We start from the raw sequence: 14,092 nt of genomic DNA on the forward strand, positions 1-14,092 counted from the left end.
GGTAGATTACCATACAGCCTGCTGTAGGCCAGGATATCCTATATAGGCTATGCTAATAGGTGAAACTCAGGGGGCTCGCCGGTGGACTTGGAATGAAAACAGTGCTTACCTGTACCTGGGAAACACATTCCTGAGCAAGTGGAAATGGTATTAACGTATCAGCCACTCCTCCTGTGCAAACAGAAAATTAAATCTGCATGCCCATGTTATGGCTTCAGCTATCAAACATCTCTTTAGACATTTATGACATGCAGTATTTACAAGTGACGCAAGTGTGACTGCTGTATTTGCTTTATCACCCACACACACACACACACACGCACACACATACACACAGGAGTAAGGATCAACAAACATAGGTGCACAAATTAAATGGTAATGTTAATATTCTGTCTGCTCTGCCACTACTGTTTCCATGGTGTTTGAATCATCAGCGTTTCAAAATTGCAGCCTAAAATAATTGATATGCCCATTTCGTGTTCTCAGGACTGTTTGCCAGCATTGCACAGAAAACGATTCATAACCCTGAGAACCAAACAGTCTTGAAACGTGGGTTATGTTTTTGACGACCAGTGATAATTACATAGACTGTCAGTTATGCTGTATACAGGAGCTTCATTAAGTACATAAGAGTATATTTTTCTGACTCTTTAATGGGCATGCTCTCCAGAACATTATTTTTCTGTCATCACATGCAGTATGATGGCATGAGAAATGTGTTCATACAGTGCCAACAGGAAATCATTCGTCCACGGAGCTAATACACATCAGAATAGTGACACATGTACATATATAAAAAAGGAAAAATCTGAAATCCCATTTCCTAATAAGCTTATGTTTCTATTTTACTTCCACTATGAATATTTGATTACAAGGTCATTTAATATTTATGCATTTCTGTGAAGTTGCTCCCACTTGTTCTTGCTGTCAAATTTAATGTTAACATATCATGGATGAGCTATCTGCTGCCTCATACCTCATCCTCAGCAAGTCAACGAATTTGTTCACTTGTTAGTGAGACATCAGGCACATCTGAATGCATTGGAGATCTTGTTGCACTGATTAAACTAAGGGCCAGGAACGAGGCCTCAATAGGCCAATTACAATCTGCGAACTGTTACAAGCTAGTAGTAGAGAGTGCATGACCCTGTACCATTGTTTGGTGCATACACTGCACTACCAGCTTTGCAGACTCCCGGGTGTATGAATAATCACTCTGTATAAAACCTTTGGAGATTTATGAATCTCTGTGAAGTACAGCAGTATTTCTGTACCATGATTTACACCCACAGCTCTATTACAGAATTACTGCTGCTGAAAATGACTTCACATAAACACAAACTGAGGCAGAACCTGTTTTGGAGGGTGTATAAATACATTTAAACGAACCCTGAGGTGAAGATTACATGATACAGGGATACAAAAATACTGCTTGCCACTTCTGTGATCAGTTTGTAAAAAATGAACTGCTACATATCTGCTGTATTGTGAGGCACAGATTACTGTGCATACAGCAAAGGTTTTAAATGGAGCCCAGATGACAGTGAACAATTTACAGACACCAAAACTGAGGGTAGAGTACATATTAAAATGTGTTCATTGTAACTACTGCAGATGTCACCTATTTATACAAACTGTCATGACCTCAGCTATTCATGTTCGGAATAATTAGAACCTGCACCTGTACCTGCTTTCATACATCTATAAACAGTAAAACCCATTATCTGATGAAGGTCAAAAGAGACGCATTTACATTTTTAACAAAAATGAGAGCCTACAGTCATATAAGTCTTTGTGCTTGGAGTTAAATGTTAACGTCAGCCTGCTAAATTCTCACCTTGCTAACATGTTGATGGCTCAAGCAGGCTCAATATTTACCTTATTCACCACTTTCATTTAGCATTTTAGCATGTTAACTATTGCTAACTAGCAATAAACACAAAACAAAGCTGGTCTTGATAAGGTTTTCTTTTTTCTTTTTGTTGTGTTGTACTCAACAAATTAAAACTTTGACCTGATGATGGCGCCAAATGAAAAATTACCAATGTTGTTAATCTTCATCATGATGGAGGAATTGAACATAAATTGTTGTTGAGACATCTCACTCAAATATACAAATCTCAACTCACGTCTGGTGATCACCAACAAAAGTAACATTTCTCTTCTGTAGACCATGAATGTAAGAAAATTTCATGTCAATCCATCCATTAGTTGCTGACTATTAATTAAAGGGGTGGATGACCAACAAGCAAAACTAAAACACTCCAACACAATAGTTTTTGAGAACTGTGTATTGCAACCGTTGCAGATGCAAAATATTCATGTTTGGAATGACTTCAAGCGCACCTGCAAATGTCCTTTAATATTACAATTATGTTACCCAATCCAACATCATCTTAAAGGAAGCCTTATATCTAAACTACCAAGACTGCATTTTCTAGAATGTCTTCAAAAAGATTTTTCAGTTCAGTTTTCAGTTTCGATGGCCTAAATCCCCCTAATATATTATGCCATTTTTCTTTCCAGACAGGAGCATCATAAAAATGTTTCTACCATCAAATATTTCATTGTGTCTCAGGCCTATACAATCCTCTGAAATGACAGATAAGCTAGCTGTTGTGAGAGTGAACAGCAATAAAAGACAAGTGTAAATTTTTTTGTATGTGTGCAGCATTTCATCTTCTCTTACAAATGTTAAATGCAAATGATAAGTAAATCCCATTTGAAGGGGCACTGGATTGTGGCTTCTCTCAAGTCAAAAATTCATTACCACAGGGACATGTACATCCATACTGCTGTAATTTTAATCTCCTAAGTGAAATGATTAGGGTGAGGAGTGAAAAAAGGCTTGAGACATAATTCTGAGCCTGAGCAAAATGCTCTGTAAAAACACTTCCATTATTTGTTGGGTGAGCTTTAAATCAATTCATTAGGAGAATATTCCTAAAAGAAATTGGTGACATATGTCTTTGTGTTTGCGAAGACAAGGGCACAGACGCATTTCACATCTTCAGCTAATTATTTTTCTTTCTGGTTAATGATGTTTGATCTTGGAATACACTCTCATTTTAAGATAGCACATACAGCATAAGTTTTAAAAGAAAAAAAAGATGCCAAAAACTGCTTGTGATATTGAGGCCCATCAGTATTGAACAGAGTTCATACAGTGCTGTTCTCCTGTCAGCAGTGGTGCTTCCTGTGTGTGCACATGCAGACTACTGGAGCAGATGGCTCTTGATAGACAGTGAACACTTGAGAGACGAAATGCACACAAAGGTGTCACACATTTAACAGTTAAAAAAAGATAACTGTCAATTAAAAGAGGCTGATCTTCATGCTTTTTTTTGCAAATCTTACTTCCATTTTTTTCTTCTATCAACATAGCGCAGAACTTTGTTTTGATCCTTTAAGAGACCAGGCTTGTTGTGGTGGGAACAAGGTTCCCCCCTGATCTATTTTCTGAGCAGCTTTTCAAGCTACTTCACTCTGGCATTCAGTTCCTGGTTCTTTCTGAACCTCCCTACCTCCAAAAAGCTCTGTGAACTTGATTGGCATTCTCACGATTTGATTGACTGCAGGACACTTTTTGTAAATGTCATTCTGGATGCGTTAGATGTGTCAATCTTTGATAAACCAAGAAACAAATGAAGAGATTTCCATTGCTTTCTGCCTTTTTTGGTTACAATCACTGCCATCTTTAAAAACACAGTATTTTTTTCTTTTTTACTTTTTTTTTGTAGTTTCTGTTGACAGGTGAAAAAGTGGGTTCAAGAAGACTGTCAGTCTGTCAGACTTCCCACTCTACTTCCTACTGCTTTTCAGAGATACAGCAGCTATCCACATCCTCATGTTTGGTGACCTGTCATTGCTCTTCTTGAGAGTGAAAGCCCACTGCACAGAGAAGGCCTCATTCTGACAGCCCTCTCTCTGCAGACATGGTATTTTTATGAGCTTACTGCTGACTTCTACTGCTGTGGGCTGTCTTATATCCAACTTTCATTCCCATTATACAATTCAAGAACTGTATATCTATAACCCCACACATCCTTCATACTGACTTAAAGGCAGACAATGGTGGCCATTAACACCACCCATGGTTCTAAAAAACTTTGGCGATGAAAACAGGGTGAGGGGGCAGAAATATTCAAAGCCTGCAATTATGCTTAACAATACACATTAACGTTGGTTACAACTTTATTGTTGAATCTTGCACATTTTTTTGGTTATCCTTTTCCCCTGCATGGGGTCCTGATGTGTCAGTTAATAAATTATCATGAACAGAATGAATCTGCATGATGTAAAGGGGGTGGAAATACCATATTCTGCAATGTCCATATAAAAACACTGTGATTGTTCTGTCATATTTCACTATTGAAATACAGCGATGACAGTCATGTGGGTATTATGTCTTTAATGTCATATGTTAGATTCTCCATTTCTGTTAGATACAAAATAGACAAAAATAATTTTATATATTTTTCTGAAATTTTCAAAAACTTTGTCAAGTGATCACAACGTAAAATAATAAAGGACAATCATAATTACTTGCAAGTAAAACACCATTAGCAAAATAAGTTTCTTTTAATTTACCATAGACTATTTCATCACAATTTCTTTATATGTTCACCATGATTTCTCTCTATATATCTTTAATTTCATAGTGACTCGAATGACAGCCTCTTTGTGATTTATTTTAGGATATTTAAAAAAAAAATAGACTGAGAAAAGAAAGCAAAGCATGGAATCACTCAATAAAATAGAACCATCTTCTGTCTTGAATAAAGCATTAAAATTACAGTCAAGCACGGTTCACATAAAATTTCATTTATTTTTGAGGCACTCTTGCCTTGCAGCTCTGTGTTCCCATCTATAATAGCCCTGTCGGTGGTGGTAAGCTTGGTAAGCTTTAACAAATAATTGTTAAAAAAAATTTGACTACAAGTGCAACCACCTGTTGTGGACGATGATTGGAGACTATCTAGTTGAGGCACACAATCATTTTTATGATCTTTTTCTAAACAAAAACAACTCGATAAAGGAAGAAACATAACGAAAAGGAAATAAATTTTCTGCGTGGTCAGTCAGAGTTTTGTCATTGGTATGTGCAGGCTGTTCCAGGGTCCCATCCATAACTCCTCCTCATCTGATAATGTGTGGTCACTGTGGGACTCCAGTGTCTCCCTACTGTCCTTGTGGTTGTCAACAGAAGTCTCTTGCTGCTCACTGACACACAGGCCACTACTCTTTCTGTCAGTCAAGGCCTTAGCAATATTGGCTTTTGACCCAAAACTTCTAAGATCTGTGATGGTGGATCCCAGGGAGCCACAGGAGGACCGAGTGTTGAGGTTGACGTCCACGTTAGAAGGAACGCATGTACCTGTTCCATTTTCTGTGTCCTTTCCTGTGCCCTCAACGCTAATAATGGGAGGGGGTTCTTCATGTGTCACACCCAACTTGTCTAGTTTTTTAAAATGCTTACCAAGCCGGCATGGAGAGCCCACCTTCAAGTTGTTTGGGTGGGGTGGCCGCCTAGTTCGAACAATGGTGCCATTCTGTGCGAGGTAGACATTCCCATTGATGTTGCTGTGGCTGTTAGGTAGCCTGCTCCGCTGGGTCTCTGCGGTGCTGTCCTCTCCGGTGGAGCTGGTCTCATTCTCCCGATCTACAACCAGCTTAATCCGCTTCTTTTTCCCAAGCTGAGGAGGAGAGAAGGGGTCAAGATCAATAAATTGTTTTTTTTTTTCAGAAGGTACAGTATATGAAAGCAAAAATACAAACACAGACAGTTGAAATGTAGAGCAGGTATCGAGATCACAGTATTCACAAGAAATTCTTGTCATAATCTAATGCCTTGTCAGAGTTTTTTGAAAGAATTTAAGCTCATGTACTGGAACAGAGAATGCTACCACACAGATACTGACATTTGACCATAACATGTTCTTATTACAGTAATATAACTGCACTTAAGATGCTTAAGATATGCTTGCTCTAATAAAGAATATTCACATGTGAAATAACTTCCGATTTTATGCTTCCAACCCCATTTTATGATCTAGTTTCTGTTCTGTGTTAGAAATGAGTTTATGGTGACAAATCTTAGCAGTATAAATTTCCAGAAAATAATCATTTGAAAACAGCAGACAGTATTGCAACATGCAAAATCTCACAGCAGACACAAAAGCACAGTGTCATACTAGAAGTAAAGGCATGAAAACAGAAAACATCAAAGAAAAGAACACGAGAAAGAGAGCAAAACTGATGTTTTGCAGCAGTAAAACCACCACCAAAGTTTTTTCTTTGCTCAGGGTAAATGAGGAAAAAGTGGATGTTTGAACCACTTTGTAGAGGAAAGCAATATTTCTTCACTCCCATGCAAGTGTAATTGATTTCATTCACTCTTACTTCTCAGTGGATAATACATCTCTCTAGAGGGCAGTTGAATTCCCTTCAGACTCTGAATCAGCATCTGACTTCGCTTCTGTTTCTGTGGAGTCCTGTGACGCACTGCTTCCCTCTGATCTAGAGCCACTGGCTGAAGATTTGTCAGAGGATATGGCGTCCTCGTCCACCTCAGTGATAGGGGAAAGTCCTCCATATGTCTCTACAGAGGTGTCACCGATGCTTCTGATCTCCGAGCTGTAAGGAGGGCCGGTGTAAGGGGCAGAGGGCCCAGGGTCTCCAGACACCACACTGGACCTCTTAGATGATGCATCACTGAGCTCGCTAGCCGACTCTTTGCTCTCATCAGCAGTCTCTGATTCTTCCTCTTCTTCACTCTCCTCCGTGATTGTGTCCTCAGATCTGTGGCTCAGGATGGACTTTTGGGAACGCCTGCTGCCACTTGTGGAGTAGGAACTAGCTGAACTTTCCTCACTGCCCAGGGAGCTCTGGTCTGTCATCTGACTGCCAGATGAAGGCCCTCCACGGGACTCTGACCCAGACATTGTCCTCTGGCTGGACCGGCGAGATGATGAACCTTCACTTCCTGACCCTGACTCTGACTCTGCCTCTGCCTCACTGGCTGTCCCTGTCCCTGACTCAGCCCCACTTAGTTCTTCACTGGACTTCTCTGAGGTTACTCCACTTACTGATGATCTGGTTCTCTGTGATGACCTAACACTTGAGCCAGATAAAGATGCAGCACTGGTAGCAGTACCACCACTACTTTCACTTGCACTTTCACTTCCCCTGGTCCCACTGCCACTCACATCTGAAGTGCTGCTGCCCTTGCTGGCCTCAGTAGCCGATGATCTCACTGAAGAGCGGGCTGAAGACCCACTTTCTCTGGTGCTCCCTGAAGCCTCTTCCTCCTCCTCAGACTCTTCATCTGAGTCTCTCTCATCTCCTGAACCCTTTTCTGTGCTTGTTTCCTTCTCCGTTCCTGTTCCCGTTCCTGATTCTGTTTCTTTCTCGGATTCTGACTCTTTCTCGGACTCTGACTCCTTCTCAGACTCCGAATCTTTCTCAGTTTCTGACTCTTTCTCTGTAGCTGAAGACGTCTTTGACTCCTTCTCCGATTCTGATTCTCTTTCGGACTTGGATTCCTTCTCGGTGACAGATTCCTTCTCAGTTTCGTCTCCTTCAGATTTAGACTCTTCTTCAGAATCTCCCAGCTCTTCATCGGGCTCTTCCTCTGAGTCCACGGTGCTTTCATTGGCATCATCCCGGTCTAAATCTACTTTCAGATAATCTCTGTCAACACTGCTTTTCTCTGAGGATTCCTCATCAGAGCCTTTTTCCTTACTGCTTCCACTTGCACCTGCTTCTGGCTCACTTTCTGTAACACTGATGGACACTTTAGACTTCTTTTCATCCTCACTGGTAACTTGCGAGGCTTCCTCATCTCTCTCACTACCTGTGGCTGAGCCACGACTCACACTACTCTGTGACTTCCTCCGGAGCTGTAATTTGTTGCCTAAATTGATTTTCTTCAAAACTTTGCCGAGCCGGCTACGGGTATCAGACTTGCTGTCAATTGGTCCCGTATGTGCTGGTCCATCAGTTAGACTTTCCTGGCTGTCAATACGGCGGGCTGACATCAGTTTGGCATAATCCTTGTCCTTCTTCCCGGCACCAAACATCTTGAACATCTTGGCTTTGTTCCATGAGGATGGGCCAGAAGGACCAACATCAGATGGCTGTTCTCCTCCCTTACTGGCCACCAGGAGTTTGCTGAGTTTCATGACAGATTTCAGTTTCTTGGCAGCCTTAGAGGGCTCGCCCCCGTCTGCTGGCTCAGCTTGTTCGATTTCATCCTCTGGTCGCTCATCCCTAAATGCAACCCTCTTGGGTCGACCTCTGCCCCGCACACCACCACGGCCTCTGCCTCGGCCCTAAGACAGTCATATTTAATTTAGAAACCTTTTATAAAGATAAAGGCACAATGTTGGAAGTTACATTCGATTGATACTGCTGATTCAATAATACAATGGACACGCAACCTATTGAGGCAGTAAGTGAAAATCTTGACATAATCATTGAATGCATGAAATTCACATCTAAGGAAAGGTAATACCTCAGGACCATGAGGACTGTAGTAATACCCATCGTCCTCCATTATCACCTCTCCATATTCATCATACATGGGAGTTATCAGCCTCCTCCGACTGCCATACTGAGGAAGGTCATACCTGAGAAATAAGTTCACAGAAATTTTGAAATAAAGTTCTTAGAATTACCATGGACCAACATACACATTTGCTTATGATTGTAATAAATAAAGTAAATTAGACAGCATTAATTAATTATTTTAAAAAATATTATTCATCTACATGCTATATGACATTCTACTATTATGTTAAACATATGTTACTACAATTACTACAGTGACTACAGTACAACCTGAGTTGTCCAATATTTAATTGACAGAGAGATAAAAGGGCTTAATTCTTACTGTTTTTAATTAAAATTTTTAACTCATTTGACTCTTTCTAAATCTTCTACTGTTGCACAAGGCTGACCCCATTCATTACTGATTTGGATCTTTTTATATTGTAGATTTGGCAATATTTTTGTTCAGATAGGAAGTAATTGCTGTGGTGATTTGTAGCTCTTCCTGGTAATGACCCTGCAAGTTTGGAGGGATGTAATGGAGAGGAAAAAAAAAAGCATGCAGAAAATAAATACAACAGAGTACATATTTGCCCATTTTGTCACAGGGGTCAAATCAATTAGAATAATGCAAAGACATGCAGAAATATCGAGTATATATCAATATCAAGTAGTGCCAAAAAACCCATTAAAACACTGCTAAAATCAGGATGCATAACTCTTCTCCAATGTTCTGTTTTTTTTTTATTTTTCTGTTTTTTACTAAAGTGCATGTAGGGCAACATGGCTTTACAACAAGGGAGTGCTAAATGAGGCTATCTATTCAAACACATCTATCTACTACTATCCCTACTAAACAGAGCACAGTGCAGTTTTATTTCTTGCCAAGTGTCATTAACACAAAAGACAAGGAAAAAGACATTTTGGATTTTTTTTTATTTTGAATTTTCATTGTTAACGGCCAAATTTAAACACTGTGATTGTATGAATCTTTTTTTTTTTCATCCTCCATTATGTAGTCTGCATTAGTGTTTTGGATAGCCTCAGTTGATTTAGATAATTTATATTGTGTTTGTGAATTATTGTTCTTACGATACTGAGTTAGAGAGGAGTCTAAAGGAAAGAGGATGATAAAAATTTGTGTCACCACCACCACCTTTTGAACACATGAGGGGGGCCACACAGTCTGGCGACTGCTGAATTTAAAGCTTGACTGCTGTTTGAGTGTGCACCTCAATGCAAATAGAAATGGATCAAAGGCATCCAGTCACAGTGATGACACAGTCATTTGCAATAGCAGCTTTCAGAATGAACTTTGTGACATGCCATTAAAATATAATTAAAGCTTGTTGCAGATCTAAGCCAGTGTGATTCAGACACTGTGAGCATCAGCTGAGGTAATTAGAGTTTGTAAAGCAGACAGGTAGGTCAGCAAGTAACCACAGGGGCAATTACAACATTTCATTCCTATATGAACAGTTTTTTCTTATAAGCAATTTAAGGTTGTAAGGTGCAAAAGCTTTTGTCTGTTTTGATAAACTTGGAGTGTATTCTTCAGTGTGGTGGGAAATACACCTGCCATACAGCAGGAGAATTTAATGAATAGCAATTTCTCAGCAGCTGTTACAGCTTTGAGTTCTGTGTTTTTCCTCTTCAGACCATATGGGCAATGTAACATGCAAGCCAAAACACCTTCTATCCATTAAACCATGGGAAAACACTCAAGGCAGCATAATTGATCTCATTTGAAGGGGGTAGAAAGGGTAAACGCTCAGATGCTATGGACTTCCGAAAGGGCAGCATAAGTTATGCACATGATTTTATTCTGAACTTCTTCAAAATGCCCTCCTGCTCCCTAGGACCTTCAGCACTGGGAGCTGGAAGGTAAGGTTTGTGATAAATAATCCATAACTATGTCATTTTTTAACTGTAAATGAACCAGTGGTGTTCAGTTTCAAGGATTACAGTAAGACTGATAAAGACGAGAAGGGAAGTGGGCTGCATGCTCACCCTTGGTCATAATTATAGTAGTCTTGTGTGTAGTAGTCCTGGCCTGGGTCGATACCTGACTCCATGGAGAGTTCCTGCATTTCAGAGAGGCACAGTGAGAAATTACTCAGCAATCCTTCAAGAAAGACAGACAAAGAAGCCCAGGAACAGCATATAGGGTGAGTATACATCAGTATGACTACAGTCCCTGTGAATTAGGAAAAGCAGGAGTGTTTCTACCTCAGGTCTCAGAAGAGATGGCCTCAGCAGTTGCTGTTGCTGCCAAAGATTAGTATAGAAGAAGTATAAGGTAATGGAGGGAAGGGACAAGCAAGAAAAACACAAACACAAGGAAGAGTCCACTGTACACACCTCAGCTGTGAAGCCATAGAAAATAGGTCTCTCTAATTTTTATTCTATAGTCTACCTTACATGCCATGGAGGAGCAGGGATAAATATTGATGGAAAAAAAGCAAGGACACAGGAGGCAAACCAAGGTGTCCAAACAATAGGGAAGTAAGAAATTGCAACAAAAATATCCCGTGTATGTTGGATGTTGACAATTCAGATTATTTGAAGGTGACAATAAAAGACTTCAATGTCAAAACACTATCAAATAGGGTCACTCTGTTTAGTCCCTGATTATATATTTCGGTCCAACAGAGGAAAAAAATGCAATCCAAATGCTTATCTTCTATTTGACAAGAACGTTGGCGAATACATGAGACTTTCAAATCAAAACCTAAAGTGTAAAGTCAGTTTTTGAAGTCCTATCAGCAGAATCTCATCTTAATCTCATTCAGTGTTTTCCATCAAGTGAGTTACAGATAAGAATAATGGGATATAAGCAGCCTCAAGCTCGCTTGATAGTGACGAAATGTCTTGGCACAACAATAAGATAAAAACACAACAGGAATGCTTACCTGTCTGCCGTAGCCTCGCCTGCTGCGAGCCGCAAAAAAGAGGAAATGAGACAAATGATGAATATGGACTGACAGCAACTTTTAAAGCACTTTCATATAAATGAAATGTTAAGTCTACAGGACTAGCTTGTCTACATTCTGCTGACCAGTGAGAAAACTGCAGCTTTACTTACTGTGCATTTTCATGTGTTAAATTACAGAGTTGCAGACCTCAGTTTAGTTTGAAAAGGGGTGCCTAAGGCCACAATGTTATCACGCTGGTGTGAGCTGCCCCCCCCCCCATCTCATCCAAACAGGGAGGAAAAAAAAGCTACAATGAATTCAAATATCAAAGAGGCTGTGAAAATTGGAATTTGAACATTAATAATAAGCAGTGTTTACACAGACATATCTACAGCATCTGCTTACAGATATGAAAAGGACATTGTGATTCAGGGAGGAATGAATTAGTGACTCGAAGAAAGCTGACAAAATTGTCTTTGGTTATCACATCATCATGTGCCATTTTCAAAGCAGCAATGTATTTTTAACTAAATTGATGCATGTAAATCATCTATCACACATAAATAAACAACCATAACAAAAAACATAGCTGCTTCAAAGGACAACAGTGTAGAGAATTCAGTACAAATCAATGAGAAACAGCGAGTAATGGAGCAGCCCGGCTTAAACCTCCAGGTTCACAAGTGTACAACTGTAACCTGTCTGGGGCCATAAATAATGATGACTTTCACACCTAGATATATGGCCAAGCAATGATGTGAGCTTCCTCTGGAGAGCTGTGATCTGTTATCATGGGCAGGGACCAGGGGACAGGGCAGAGTCATACAGCCACACCTTCCAGGCAGAGTGGTGATGTGACTGGGATCTGATGGATGACCTGTTGGCTTGGCTGCTGGTTACTGCTGCTTCATACAATATGAAGAAAAATGGCCCAGTGGACAGCAGCCGTAGGACGTTCGCACAAGAGGAGACTTGGGGAAAGATGGGTGATTAGGTAAGGTTATAGAAAAAGCGTTGAGAGAGGTGCATGGAGCCCTGAAGCAGCCATAGAAAGAGAGAGTATAACATGTTTTAGTTTAGCACTGTTTGCTCCAAATGCTATTGCCCGTCCATGAAATACAATAGATTGCCACATTTTGATTAATTTGTGGGCATAAGATACAATTCCTTCCCAAGTATTGGCTAATTAGTGTGTATGAGAAAAGTGTACGTACAGAGAGCCAGCACAACAGATCTGCCTTGTTTATCAGAGTGGTGAGTTTTGAGTAGTAGCTCTAATGCAGTGGATTGTCAGCTAGATGTTTTCTTAGTGAACACACTGACCTCATGGCTGTTGCTTCAGCAACATCAGAAGAGGCAGAATTTACTGGGGAAACTACAGCCCATAGCTTCAACATCACCACTGGGTTTTTTAATATACAAACCAATGGCAAGAAAAAAACAACTAGAACTATAAATAAAACAGCTTCTATGCTTGACTCAAACTGTTAACTGATAATCTCTCATAATTAGTGTTTCCCATCACTATACACTCTGTCAAGCAATACTGATCTGTTGTGCGCGCTCTCATACTGTATACCAAAGCATGGGAATGAAGCTTATGTTGTGTGCAAGCAATAGCATTTCGAGCGCTTGACAGAGTAAAATGTAGCCTCGATACATACATTTTATCAAATGAAGTTGCTGAAACCATTGTAGCAGAAATGAACTAAAGCATATTTGAGCATATTTCCACAAATGTTAAACTGTTCCTGTGTCAAAAATATAAACCATACTGTGTGGTTTAAGACAGATGGATGCTTGCATGCCACAAAGGATCTCTGTGTTCAGCATTTTGTGAGTACATGGATATTAACTATAGTCTAATTATTCATATACCATATGGTCTTTGTTTTGTATTTACTTGAAAAGATACTTTGAAATCTGTTTAGCCGCATCAGAGTCATCTTGGAAATTTTAACCCAAAACATAATTTAATTAATTTTACCTTGATTTTAGTTATAATATTTAGGAAAGTGTCACTGAAGATATAGAAGTCAGAACACAAAAATGTTTGATAAAACAGTGTGATAAAAACAGTTGGAATATAAAAAATGGAATATAAATAATACTCTATTAAGGTTTCTGCTCTTTGGGTTGCCAAAAAAACAGCATGTGAGCTGCTAGCCTTTTTACAAAAGAGATTACCCCATGTAGTGAACATGGAATACAGAATTAGCAGACCTTCGATCTGCCCATCAGGGGAACGCGTGATGAATCAAACATTACATTGCTCTGGAAAGAAGGTATGCTTAAGACCATTTGCCTTGGGGCATGGAGGGCGAACAAACACATGAAGGGTATGTGAAAGAAAGACAGAGAGAAGTGGAAGTGAAAAACCTGTGCACAGAAAAAAAAAAGGAAGAGAGAGGGGACAGAGGCCGCATTGCAATGAGAGTAAAGAAGGTAATAGAATCACCCGAGAACCACGAGGAAGGATTAACAAGAAGAAGCCAAGGATCGGAAAGTATTAGAGCTAACTATAGAGAGAGAGGAAGTGGGAGGGAGAAGCACAGACAAATGGGAAAAGCAGAAGGTCAGAAGGCTGGAAAAGAAAAGGAGAGGGTAACAGTAGTTGACAGTCCCAC

General features: G+C 39.8%; 1 protein-coding gene across 8 annotated transcripts in view; it reads right to left on the reverse strand.

The window, feature by feature from the left end:
* Nucleotides 1–4,219: 4,219 nt before the first annotated feature.
* Nucleotides 4,220–14,092, reverse strand: part of LOC124065958 (protocadherin-15-like) — a 181,045-nt gene continuing 171,172 nt past the window's right edge. For 3 of the 8 annotated variants that reach the window (XM_046401945.1, XM_046401949.1, XM_046401944.1), the window contains 6 exons: nt 11,463–11,484; nt 10,780–10,818; nt 10,561–10,634; nt 8,516–8,630; nt 6,403–8,333; nt 5,559–5,696 (listed from right to left, as the gene is read on the reverse strand). In XM_046401945.1, coding sequence (XP_046257901.1) covers nt 6,426–8,333; nt 8,516–8,630; nt 10,561–10,634; nt 10,780–10,818; nt 11,463–11,484 — 2,158 coding nt within the window. In that variant the 3' untranslated portion in view covers nt 5,559–5,696; nt 6,403–6,425. Of the gene's footprint in view, nt 5,697–6,402; nt 8,334–8,515; nt 8,631–10,560; nt 10,635–10,779; nt 10,819–11,462; nt 11,485–14,092 lie in introns of all 8 variants that reach the window. The other 5 variants (XM_046401946.1, XM_046401951.1, XM_046401948.1 and 2 more) reach the window with 5 other exon arrangements.

The sequence above is a fragment of the Scatophagus argus genome, chromosome 10 (genome assembly GCF_020382885.2).
Source record: "Scatophagus argus isolate fScaArg1 chromosome 10, fScaArg1.pri, whole genome shotgun sequence".
In the NCBI taxonomy this organism is placed as follows: domain Eukaryota; kingdom Metazoa; phylum Chordata; class Actinopteri; family Scatophagidae; genus Scatophagus; species Scatophagus argus.